Source organism: Elephantulus edwardii, unplaced genomic scaffold (genome assembly GCF_000299155.1).
Source record: "Elephantulus edwardii isolate Elephantulus edwardi_28Jun2011 unplaced genomic scaffold, EleEdw1.0 scaffold00263, whole genome shotgun sequence".
NCBI lineage: Eukaryota > Metazoa > Chordata > Mammalia > Macroscelidea > Macroscelididae > Elephantulus > Elephantulus edwardii.
The window spans coordinates 2,801,756-2,814,121 of record NW_006400013.1 but is presented as its reverse complement, the minus strand read 5'-3'; the positions used below and the strand labels follow the sequence as shown (position 1 = coordinate 2,814,121).

The 12,366-nt window shown below is 51.5% G+C and overlaps 2 protein-coding genes across 2 annotated transcripts; one reads left to right on the top strand and one right to left on the bottom strand.

Annotated features, from left to right (window-relative positions):
• Nucleotides 1–984: 984 nt before the first annotated feature.
• Nucleotides 985–6,986, top strand: PPIB (peptidylprolyl isomerase B (cyclophilin B)). Its single transcript, XM_006899619.1, has 5 exons — nt 985–1,123; nt 1,783–1,896; nt 2,845–2,938; nt 5,941–6,125; nt 6,669–6,986. Exons 1-5 carry the CDS (start codon nt 989–991, stop codon nt 6,789–6,791), a joined length of 651 nt encoding a protein of 216 aa, XP_006899681.1. The 5' UTR covers nt 985–988; the 3' UTR covers nt 6,792–6,986.
• Nucleotides 6,987–7,493: 507 nt separating this feature from the next.
• Nucleotides 7,494–11,749, bottom strand: SNX22 (sorting nexin 22). Its single transcript, XM_006899618.1, has 7 exons — nt 11,675–11,749; nt 11,282–11,365; nt 10,851–10,955; nt 9,951–10,045; nt 8,198–8,230; nt 7,931–7,998; nt 7,494–7,615 (listed from the first exon to the last, which is right to left on the bottom strand). Exons 1-7 carry the CDS (start codon nt 11,747–11,749, stop codon nt 7,494–7,496), a joined length of 582 nt encoding a protein of 193 aa, XP_006899680.1.
• Between the last annotated feature and the right edge of the window lie 617 nt (nt 11,750–12,366).

The window sequence follows — 12,366 nt, the reverse complement described above, 5'->3', positions numbered from 1 at the left end:
GATTAGTTGCATCTATTTAAGATTTTTTGGGTATAGAGAGCCTGAAAATGTCAGGGCCTCATGTAAAAGGAATGCTATCTTTACGTATATAACCCAAGTCAGCATTAAAATTAAAGAGTTCATTTGGAAAGACAGCTTTTTAAAATCCAACATGGATTCCAGACTGTTGGCAAGATTTTAAATTGAGTGAAGACTACTTTCAGATTGCACAATTTACACACAAATCAAGTGCTTCTGATTTGAGACTCATTCTTCTTGACCATAGATTTCAATTTTTAAAAATCCTTTCATCACACTTCCGTTGGCATACTACTGTCTTCTGCATCGACTGGTTAAAAGCTTTTATACCCAGTTTGGGGAGCTCTGGTGGCTTGGTGCACAGGAAGCTGCGCTGTTAAGCCAAAGATCCACAGGGGGAAATGATGGGCAGTCTCCTCCCCTGTGATTTACAGCCTCTGAAACCCAATGAAGGGTCAGTTATGAGTTGGTTCCGACTCGGTGGCACTGAGAAAGAATGGAATTCTTGACTGGCCTAATACAGATAATGACGAGGTGTCCTCTCCCGTCTTCCAGGACACAGGCCAAAGCACTCCCACCATGGACCAGGAAAGGCAGCAAAGCAGGCTGAGGTTTGTAGTCTCTTCAGAGGCCCAATCGCTGAGTTGCTCGAGGGGCACCGCCTTCCCACATCCTGTTTCAATTGGTGGTCGTTTGCGAGCTGGAGTCCAATCAAGTAGCAATAACGTGGCAGCCACCCACGAGCTCGCGTCTGTGCCGGCGCCGGCGGCAGCTAAGCCCCGCCCCCCAGCGGAGCCTACCATCCAGCGCCGATTCGGAGGGGGGAAACGGTGCTGGACTCCTGTTAGCACACCGAGGGGAGCACCGGTCTCCCCCACCTGCCATTCAATGGCGGCGCCGGCACCAAGGCCCCGCGTTCCTACCCTCTTCCGCCCTCGGGCTCCCGGACCGTGTTCCCTTTTCCCGGTGGATGCTACGTCTTTCTGAGCGCAACATGAAGGTGCTCTTTGCCGCTGCCCTCATCGCGGGCGCCGTCTTCTTCCTGCTGTTGCCAGGACCCTCCACGGCTGATGAGAAGAAGAAGGGGCCCAAAGTCACCGTCAAGGTCCGCCCTCCCCTCTCCCCACTTGCCCGGCAAGGCCCTTGGGGACTTGTCCTCCACCAAATGGAATCTGGGCCCGCGCGGCTCATCGGTGTCCGAGATGTTTGGGGTCGCAAACTTGAACTTAGATGACCTAGGCTTTGGCTCAGATCCTCTAATCTTCACGTTTCGACCTCGTGGCGCCTGGGCTGTGCTACCCATTCACATCCAAGGATGGCACTTCTAGCCCCTACCCAGACCCAGAAAGTTGGCGTTAGGGATACACGGCTAGGCCAGCCCTGCCCACCTCAGAGCAGTCTTTTTGAGGAAATAGCATGTCTGCCAGCTTCAGAATACTTTCTCTTTAGGCCATGTTGTAGTCGCTCCTAATTACAGAGCAAGCAAATAGCATTTTAAGATTATATGGCGAACTTGGGCTTTCCTTCTTATGCTTCTTTTTAAATGTTAATGTCTTGACTCTGGGTTGTATGTTGGAAACGAAGATTGCTAACCAGTAGCCTAAGGAGAGTGTAAACATAGTATCAGAGACAAGGGCCTGGAGCTTAGTGGATAAGATTTTTTTGACTCCACCGAAAGTATTCAGCTACTTTGACCTGACCCTACGCTGGGTTATATGAAGAGCCTTTCGGAGGGACTAAGGTTGAAATGGTCTTTTTCCTCAGGTGTTCTTTGACCTACGGATTGGAGATGAAGATGTAGGTCGAGTGGTCATTGGTCTCTTTGGAAAAACTGTTCCAAAAACAGTGGATAATTTCGTAGCTTTAGCTACAGGAGAGGTAAGTGGCTAGAGCAGAAATGGTCAACTCAAAGCAAACTGGACTACATTATCTTCTCCGGTAACCTCACCAACCTCTTAGTACAAACTGACTTGCCTATGGCCACTGAGAACTCAGAAATGTGGATTTTTTTTTGAGGAATTATTTTACATCATTAAAATGCTACAAATGTATAACACACTGGAACAAGGGATGCATTGCAGAATGGCCTGGGGGAGGGGGAGAGAAGGGAAAAGAAAATGTGCAAGAATAAATAAAAAATACAACTGTGTCTATTGAGCACTTAAAAAAAAAATAAAATGCTACAGTAACCAAAGATAATGTATCTTTGGAAACTAATTTGAAACCACAGCATTCTCCTAAGAATAAAGAGACCAGAGATTGTCCTTGCTTCAACGAAATTTAAAGAAACTTAAAAGTCATTGCAAGAACCGGACTCAAAGCTGACTCTTCCAGCAGGTTTTCTGAGGCAGAGAACACGTGGGCAGAGATGATTTCCCATCTCCTGCAGAGCCACTGGTGGATTCGAAACACCAGGAGGGCACAGCCTTTGGATTAGCAGTGCTGCCCCTACAGATTGGGCCACTGGGGCTCCCTACATGGAAATATAGTGTCCCATTTTGGGAAGTTTATATTCCATTTAACCTTTCCACTGGGCCAGAATGTGACCTTTTATCTTAGTCTATTTTCTTGCTAATTTCTTTTTAAGATTAGAAGAAATGAGAGGCATGACATACATTGTGTAACATGTAAGCACTGGAGTGTGGGTCTGTGTGTCCCATGCTTGACCCGTGGTAACCGTGCCCCCAGCACCACCTTGAGGAGTGTACCAGGCTCATAGTCGTCTCTGCTCTGAATAGTAGACATGTGGGGCTGGCTACTGCTGGTACTGTTTATGTCTAGTTGATGTGTAATGAGAACACTTCACCTTCCTATCCCTTTTTCTAGAAAGGGTTTGGCTATAAGGACAGCAAATTCCATCGCGTGATCAAGGACTTCATGATCCAGGGCGGAGATTTCACTCGAGGAGATGGCACTGGAGGTAACCTCTGTCCTTCTGGGTAGAGGAGTCTGTCCTCGGAGGCCCCGGGGTAGGAAGGTTGGGCTGTGCTGTGTAGACAAAGCCTCTTCTCATCCTATCTCCAGACAGACCTGTTAACCTGCATCAGAACCAGCTGCATCCTCCTTTGTTGGGGGAGCACAGTACAAAGGAGAGTGTCTAGTGATGGACAAGGGGCTCTCCCAGCCGGCAGGCCTGTCAATCCATGTCTATAACCTCATGACTTCTCTCTTGAACCTCTTGTGGGGAAGGGAGTACAGTGAAGACACTTGTGTAGTTGATTGTAGGGCAACTCTGTGTGGACCACATATACCAGCTGAGGTGGGAGACATTTACTTGATATTACCACCAGCCATTGTTCTGCATATATAGGACAGATCAGCTTTACTCTGCTGTTCCCCAGGGCCATTGCTGCAGCCGGATATGCTCTGCCAAGAGTAGCCAGGTTCCGGTGGGTGCTGAGGACACAGATCCGTGAGCAAGAGTTTGACTTCTGATCACAGAGACTCTTAAATGAGCCACAGTACAGCTGTCAGGACACAAGCTCCCTCCTGAGGTGGTTTATCATGTGGGTGAGAAGAACTGGGGGGCAAGAGGGAGAGTGACTGTGAGGCTACAGAATAAACAACTAACGTGTGTCAGGCTGGGAGAAGTGGACGGTCCATGAAAGTTACCCTCAATGAGGTGCATTGATACAGTGACTGCAACAGTGGCTTTGAACGTGGTGTGGGTCATGAGTATGGCGCAGGGTACAGCAGGGTTTCAATCTGCTTTTCATAGGGTCTCTGTAAGAGCCGTAGTTGACTGAATGGCACCAAACAACTTAACAGCTAAAGGTCGCGCTGGAGGAGACAGCACAAAGCTCGTGCTCTTGAGGCAGCCCCTCCCATGTCTGTCACCTTGCTTTGTGCCTGCACCCCTCTGAACACATGATCACACCCCTCTGAACTTCGATTTTCTACTGGGAAAATCCACCACTGCTGACAGGCAGAGGTTTCACTCCAGGCTAAGGTGATCGGACGTGGTAAGTCCAGACAGGTGGGTTAGGACCAGGCCAGTGAGGTTAGCTTTTGGCCTGTAGAGACTGGATTCCAAGGTATTTGAGGGAAAATAACGTGGCAGGATTCTCGGTATAGAGGGAGGATACTGGTTGTGGAGACAGGATTCCGGATGTGGTGGCAGGAACCGATAGATTAACTGACGTATTGGGGTGGTGGGGCCTGTAGGGTGATACAGGCCTGGTGCTAAGAGCAGCTATGTGAAAGCCAGATACATTAGCTTCTGCATCATGGGATGAGTTTTCATGTTTGTGAGATCCTTAGCACAGTCTCTGCACACTCTGTAAACATGCTGAGCGTTGGCGGATTGGAGTGGGGATAGGAGGAATGGAAAGGCGAAGATGGACGAATGGGTGGGGTGGGACGATGTTGAGCGAGCGATACACAGGGCACGTTGTCAAGAGTCAAGTCTAGGGGACAGGTAATGATAAAGTGAAGAGCTGAGTTCAACATCCATTACACCTTGTGCAAGTGTTGCAAAGGATGTGTATTTGGGGATTTTCTGGAGAGCAGCAGTAATGGAAATTCTGCACTTGGTGGAGCTCTATATATAGGATTTTCAAACAGGAAAGGCTTTTAGCCAGCACCTCAGCTGGGAGTGAGAGTCACTGCATGAAGACAGGTCATTTCCCCAGTGCGTGAGGGGAAAGGACAGGACACAGGCTGAGGCCCCTCACTCCAACCCATGTCCTAAATTTCATCAGACTGGAAGGAGCTCCTCACAGAGGTACTGGGCAACAAGAACTTGGGGGCAATCCATATCTGTGACCTCTGTAATTAGTACATTTTGGTTTTCAATCTTCCCATCTGCTATACAGTCAGCTCCCTGGTTTGCTTCAGTCTAGGACTCTGCACTGGATCCATGTATGGAAGGAGCAGGTAGGGAGAGCCTGCAGATACAGGGTCCACATGCTCAGTGCTAATCAGTCAGCGGTTCACACCCACCAGCTGTTCCTCAGCAGGACTATGTAACTGCTTGCTTCCATCTGAGGCAACTCCACTCTGTCCGACAGGGTCACCCAGTCAGCAGGTTTAGTTTGAGGGGGCAGAGGGATTCGTAAACAAGAGAGTTCAGGAAGTGTTGAGTAAAACAAAATAAGAAGGACTTCTTTATTGCTGGGGTTCTTGGGGCTTTTAATATACACTAACACACTCTCCAAGAAGTAATAGAAAAGGTGTACGGTGCTTCTGCAAACCTTCTGTCGCAAAGAGCCCTTGATTTGTTTCCATTATCTCTTAGAACCAGTTTTGGGAAGTAAGGTTAGCATCTGTAGAGATGTGGAGATCCTCAGGCCCCGTGTGCCCCGGCTCCCACATGCATGCACACACACATTCAGAGTGGCTTTTTTTATGTTCGGTCATTTTGATAAGCTTCCAATTCCCCAGAGCCCCTTGGCAGCCACCCTCCTCCGCCCTTTACCTCACTATCCACCCATCTTTCTGTCTGCTTTTTGCTCTGCAGTTTCTTTTATGCCTCTCAGCTGGTAGGAACACAGCCATTCAGCCATTGCAGTTCTCACTCCCAGCTGGGGTGCTGGCTAAAAGCCTCTCCTGTTTGAAAATCCTATATATAGAGCTCCACCCTGTGTCCTAGGAGCACAGCACCTCTCTTCCCCCAAAACTCTCCAAGGCAGGTCTGTGGGCTACTGCCAGTGATAGCTGATATCTTACTTAAAATCCATGAAACTGTTCACACTCATTCATCATATGAGCGTTTCGATCAGCCTGGCTTTACATCCCAATTGGTCTCGGTTAAGTACAGTTTAGCTCTCAGCACGTAGTGACAGGAACAGAGCAGCTTTATGTCCTTGATTCTGCTGGACCAGGACACTGGAGATGGGTTGAGCCTGAAAAATTCATCCGCCAGCCTTGAACTAACGCAGCTTCCCCCACAACCCTAATCTGTGGTTCCCTTTCTTATCCCAGGAAAGAGCATCTATGGTGAACGCTTCCCTGATGAAAACTTCAAGCTGAAACACTACGGGCCTGGCTGGGTCAGCATGGCCAACGCAGGCAAGGACACCAATGGCTCACAGTTCTTTATCACGACAGTCAAGACCTCCTGGCTCGATGGCAAGCACGTAGTGTTTGGCAAAGTTCTAGAAGGAATGGTGAGTTCTGGAGACTGGGGCCGGGCCCTGGGTCGGAACTTCATTTTTTCCATCCCTTTCCTAAGAGAACCAAACTACAAGCTTAAAACGGTGCTCATGTGCAGCGTGCAGTGTGCCAGGGATGACCAAGAGTAAATATCCTGTGTCTTGGTACTCCTCAGACCCTAAGCCCGTCTAGGCCCTGTGCAGAGCGCAGCTGGAAGGCCTTGCTGGATGCATAGCTGCAGAGCCCTCCTTTTGTTCCTGCAGTGATGTGCGTGTTCCCTCTGCTGACTTGCCTCACTGGACTCTGTTTCTCTGAAAGCCGCCTGATGCCACACTCCCTGGCTACTCCCTTTCCTCCTGCTTGGTCCAGCCTGGATCTCCCTTCAGAGGAATCCAGCTGTGGCTTCTCCTTCTTGGCCCTGCCCTGGTCCCAAGTTCATCAGCATTTCGATTCCTCAGGGTTTGATAGAGGTTTTGTCTGTCATGGGTAGGTAGGTCCCTTACCCACTGGAGTGGCCTCCTGACACACTCGCCCTCTCTCTCCTCCTTTCCTTCAAGGATGTAGTCCGCAAGGTGGAGAGCACCAAGACAGACAGTCGGGACAAGCCGCTGAAAGATGTGATCATTGCAGACTGTGGCAAGATTGAGGTGGAGAAGCCCTTTGCTATTGCCAAGGAGTAGGAGCTGGGGACCTCTTTCCATTGAGGGACCTTCTGTGTGGTACAGCTGGCCCGCCACAGGGCTCCGGCTACACTGGCCCCAGTTCTGGCATCTAGCAGTGGACCCGCATCCCCACATTCCACAGGCCCAGTTTTGTAACAAATTCCTACCAACGCTGACCAATAAACAAAGGTGGGGTGATTTTTTTTTTATATACCCTGCGTGTGGGCTGGGTTCTTGGCTGGCAACGCCTACCCCCAAGTCTGTGTCCCAGTACATCCCTGATTCTCCGTGGCTTCAATGACAGTTGACAGTGCCCTGTCCTCAGACTCCTGCCTGAAACCCTCACCCTGCTCAGGTCCACCAGGTCAGGCAGGCACTTTTTACACCTTGCTTCTAAACTTTGCCAGCTATCCCACCTCAACCTTTGTTGTTTCTGACTAGTTAGTGTTATTTTTCCCTGTGGTCTAGGTTAAGAAATACCTTTTCTACTTCTTCACAGCCTACTTCTGTATTAACTTCTCCCTGATGCCTGATTTCTTAGCCTCTGTGCTGTTAGAACACATGATTTCTAGTTCCCCAACTGTCAGCAAAGGCAGAGCCCTGAGCCTGGGTGAGTGAGAACCAAGTCCAGGACAGGGAGGACCTTGGCCCCTTACATGGAGCTCATCAGGCTAAGGCACTTGACTGTCCTAACAGGTGTCCCAAAGGCCTCTGGGTTGGTCACGGCATCGATGACAGAGGAGCAGAGTGACACGCATCCTCCGGCTGGACTTGGACAGGGCTGATGCTGAAACTGTAGAGGCCCTGGAGCACACCGTTCACCACCACGTTAGGCAGGGGCTCTGGGATGGAAGTGAAGCAGAATACTGGGGAAGAGGCTGGCCCCAGGCCTGCAGCTCACCAGCTGACCACCCCGAGCAAGGGTCAGTCCTTTCACAGCAACCCTGGTAAGGCCAGGCTGCCGTGGACTGGCACCTCCTGCAGAACACAGGGGCACGAGTGGCCCCAAAAGAGGCCAGCAGGAAGGAGATACGTCCTGGAAGGAGATACGTCCTGGAGGCCCTAGCAGCCCAGGTGGCTAAGGTTTCCCCTTAGGTCTTCCCCACTCTGGTGCTGGGGCCCTCCATATGGAGGGTGGGTGGGAATGAGTCGCTCACCTGAGGAGGGGGTGTAAAGGTAGGGGTCCATACAGAAGCTGATGACAGGCCGGTGGCGCAGCTGAGAGCTAAGAGAGAAGAGTCATGAAACACTGTGATGGGGTGGGCTCTAGACGGTGAAGTGAGTGGGGACTATTCTTGTGAGGCAACAAGGGAAAAACCTGGGTCAGTGACAGGCTGCCCTGAGGCCAGAGACTGCAGCCCACTTCCTGGCATCTGGCCGCCAGGGGGCAGCAGGAGCGCGATGTGGGCGGGACTCGGACTTGCCTGCTGTTGCTGGGCAGGAACTCCCCCAGGGCGCTGAAAAGGAGACAGAGGCCAGTAAGCTAGTTGGGGATGCTCAGGGGAGCGTGAGGATGAGAGGAAAACAAGCCCAGCCTCACCTCCCAGGGGACCACTGCTTCTATTTGTAACAAGCCCAGTCCCCGGGGCTGGCTGGGGTAACAAGGCTGTCCAGAAAACGGTCCCACCAAGGGCTCAAAGTTTATGACTGTAGCAGTAACAACAACCAGAAATATGTGTGATTATACAGGTAGGTATGTGTGCAGGAAGGTATTCCCGGGCCAGTAGAGTGGTACCGGTAGGTGTGTATATATTTGTGTATGTTGTGTGTGCCATTGAGTTGTAAACAACTTATAGCTGACTCTCTAGTGGGTTTTGAGAGATAGTAAATCTCATGGGAGGAGGTTATACAAATATATACATAATCTATGTGCTATACATATTTCCATATTGTTACGTGCCATCAAGTTGCCTGCAACTCAGTGCCCCTCTGTACAACAGCCCTATACCCTACTCTATCCTGTGCAAACCTTACTGTTTTTGACACATCTACCCAATCACTGAATCAATCCGTCTCATCGAGGGTCTTCTCCGGCACTGTCCCTCCACCCTCCCAAGCCTGATGTCCCTCTCCAAGGACTGGTCCCTCCTTGCAACATGTCACAAAGTATGTCAGATGAAGCTCAAAGTCCTTGTCTCCAAGGAGCAGCCTAGTCTTACCCTCTCTAGGACAGACCTGTTTGTTTTCTTTGCAGTCCATGGTATATTCAATACTTTCTATGGTCCCACAGCTCAAAAGCATCAATTCTCCTTCTATCATGTTTAAAATTATGCTCATGGGGGGCACAGTTACGGAGGCTTCCTAGACATACACAGTTCTCTGGATAGATCTACTAAGTTAAAATTCCTAGGACAAGTTAGTCAACTGGCATGACAGTCTACACTCTATTTTGTTCTACACTCTATTTTGATGAGTAGCATTTGGGATCTGAAAAGCTTTTGCAAGTAGTCATTTAAGCTCCAATACTGGTATCTACTTGCCTGGGACAAAAAAGAAGGAGTCTCCACCTGGACTAACAGGCTACAGCCTCTGCTGACCTGTGACCATCACTGGATGATGCTCAACTCTCACTACTGCCTCTTCTGACCAAGGATGTGACTAGGCCTCAGAATGAAGAAAAATGCAGAGCAAATTAATCCAAAACCATCCAGGCCTTCTGAACCCAGAGAAACTAGAAGTAGCCCTGAGACAATAGCCTAAGATAACCCTTGAACTTGACACTGAAACTACCTCCCAGAAATACCTTTCAGCCAAATAATGGATTTCCTTCTAAAAATAAACAGCATCACCCATGAGAAAGTGCTCCCTTAAACAATCAAGTAAGTCCAGAAGGTCAACATTTAACCGAAAGCACAGAAGAGAACATAAGGAGGGCAAAGAGCTAAATCAATAAAAACAGAATAAACAATGAAAATCATGAGTATGTTGTGGAAATTGTAGCCAATGTTATATAAAAATTGCTAAATGGGAATCCAGGTTACTTTGTACACTTTCACTTAAAACAATGTGTTATAAAAAGCTGGTGAAGGAGGCAGGCCTCTGGAGGAGTATCCAGGCCAGAGCCTGGGATATGGGTGGAGCAGAAATGGGCGTTGGCTCCCAACCTTCCCTCTCACATGAACCGCCCCTCCAACTCTGGCCTCTCCCTTGCTAAACCTTGATCCCTGAAATGCTCACCCCCAGCTGTGGGCCTTGGGGTCCGCAGGGAAATGCCGGAGTCTCAGGAATTCCAGGAGCTCCTTGGGTACATCCTGGTTTAGGTACAGTACGCCCTGGAGAGGGGGGACAGTGGAAGCCTGTAATTAGACCCAGCCTGTGATTTGTAGAGCCTAGTGCAAAATGAAAATGTGGGGCCCATGGTTCAAAAATGAGTAAGAATTTCAAGAGAGCATTAAACTAAACTCAGAGCCCTTCTGAACACCAGCCTGTGTGGCCCCCTTCCCTCAGAAAATCAGGGAATCAACTTTTGAGTTGGGACCATCTGCCTTGGGGTTCCCTCCTTAAATCCTTGCACCAGGTCAGCCAGGGATATTTGGACCATCATTCAGTAAATCTGAGACTAACATTTGAAGGCAGGGGTCCCTTCCCTGCTCCACAGTCACGCAATCACACCTCTGGCCCAGCTGACTTGGTGGGTGCCCCACACAATGATGGATCACCCAGTAGGCACAGTATGCACGGGCTCACTTGTGCTATTCACTAACCTGGAGTGAACAATTTTTATGTTTTTCCATCACATCAAAGATTCTGCTGCTAGACAGCCTACATACAGGCAACAACTTTACAACTCCTGGAAGGGGCCGGGTATTCAGTAAACAGGGAAGTCTTATTGACCTTCACAGTTGCTACTCCATCCAAGGTTTTCAGAAGCAGTAAATCACACGTGAAGAGACTGCCCACCTTACTCCCGTGGAGCATCTGGTGGATTTGAACTGAGTGCTTTTGGACTGGCAGCGTTGCTCCTTATCACCAGGCCACCAGAGCTCCCTAGCACGGGCTTACTTTTTGCCTATTTACTAATCTATAGGGACCAGCTTCACATGCTTCCACCACATTGACCTGGGTTTGTTCAGATACCTGAATGTAGGCTTCCAGGCCCTGCCGCCGCTGCTCCAGTCCCCTTGTCCTCCAGTTGGGTAGACGCTTCGAGGGGAAATCAGGCACTTTGTACAATTTCTTCATCTGCCGCGGGTTGGTTATGGGGAGTGGTCACAGCTACCTGACTGCAACTTCAAGCCCACTCTCCACCCTCAGCAAAAGCCCTTCTACCTCTCCCCCCTTTCCGAGCTCTACCCTAGGAGGGACCTAGGTGATGACGGTGGGGGTGAGAGAGACTCCAGGTCCCCCTGATGTCCGAGGGTGGGCCGGTTGCCCAAGGGCCTGGTCAGTGCGGGGCTGTGTCCTCCCTCCCCTCCCGTCCACGCCTGCAGCCCGCCACTGGCCTCTTGGGCAGCCCAGGACCTGTCCCTCCGGGGCCTGGGGCCTCCGCTCGCCCGCGGTCTCCTCACCCGCTTGTGCAGCGCGTGGAACTCGCTGAAGCGCCTCGGGACGGTGTGTCTGCGCCCGCGGCACAGCACCTCCACCCGGAATACCTGCAAGGAGGGCGGCGGGCGCCGTGAGGTCAGCCAAGGACGCACAGAGCCGGCGCTCAAAAGCCACAAAGCGGCCCTGGAGAGGCCCCACTCTCCCGGGACCCTCGCGCACCCACTCCTCTGCTCTGTGCCCGCTTTTCCAGTGTCCACGGGGCCGACGAGGTGACAAACCCCCGACAAGGTGTCCCCCGACAGCCTGGTCCGCCGAGCACGGACGTCCACGCCAGGGCGCAGGGTCCCCACTGCGCTCCTCGCGGGGAAATATGCCGGCGGGTCCCCGCACCCCTTCCACCCCAGCGCCCCCTTCACCATGTGGCCCTTCTCTGGGCTCTGCTTGGACTCCTCGGCCTCGGGCCCCACAGACGGAATGTGAACTTCCAGCATCGGCGCCCCGCCAGCTGCCCGCTCCACGCTGGATGACCGAGCTCCCCGCGCGCAGACAGCGGACCCCGTACAGACCACGCCCACGGTGGGACACGCCTCCCGTCGGGCACGCCCCCTGCCGGCCCCGCCCTGGGCGCCCGTGAGCAGCTCCTGCGCCCGGAGATTAAACGGGCTCAGCCCGGAGGTGAGGCCGCCACGCAGGTGGAGCCTTCGCCCGCGTTTGTCCAGTAGCGCCCACTTCGCTGCAAGGAAGGCGGGCGAGTCAATATTTCACCTACTCTTTGTTGAGCGCTTTCTAAAGGGTCAGTGGATGCCAGCCGTGCGCTGCGCAGACACGAGCCCTAGTCCTCTGTGCCTGCCTGGGGGCCAATCGAGGACGTTCTCTGCGTTCCTCAGACCCTTCCCAGGACACAAGCAGGCAGACCTCTGTCCTCTTTAGTTCACTTTCAAGGTTGAGCCTGGGCTAGAATCACCATCACTTTTTGGGAACGGTGGGCTGGAGACCCCAACTGAGGCTATGCCTAATGCTAGAACCCAGCCTGGCTTTTTAACTTCCTCCCAGCACCCCCAGGCCAGTCCATCTGTCCAGCAACCCTACCACCCTCCCACCCGCTTGT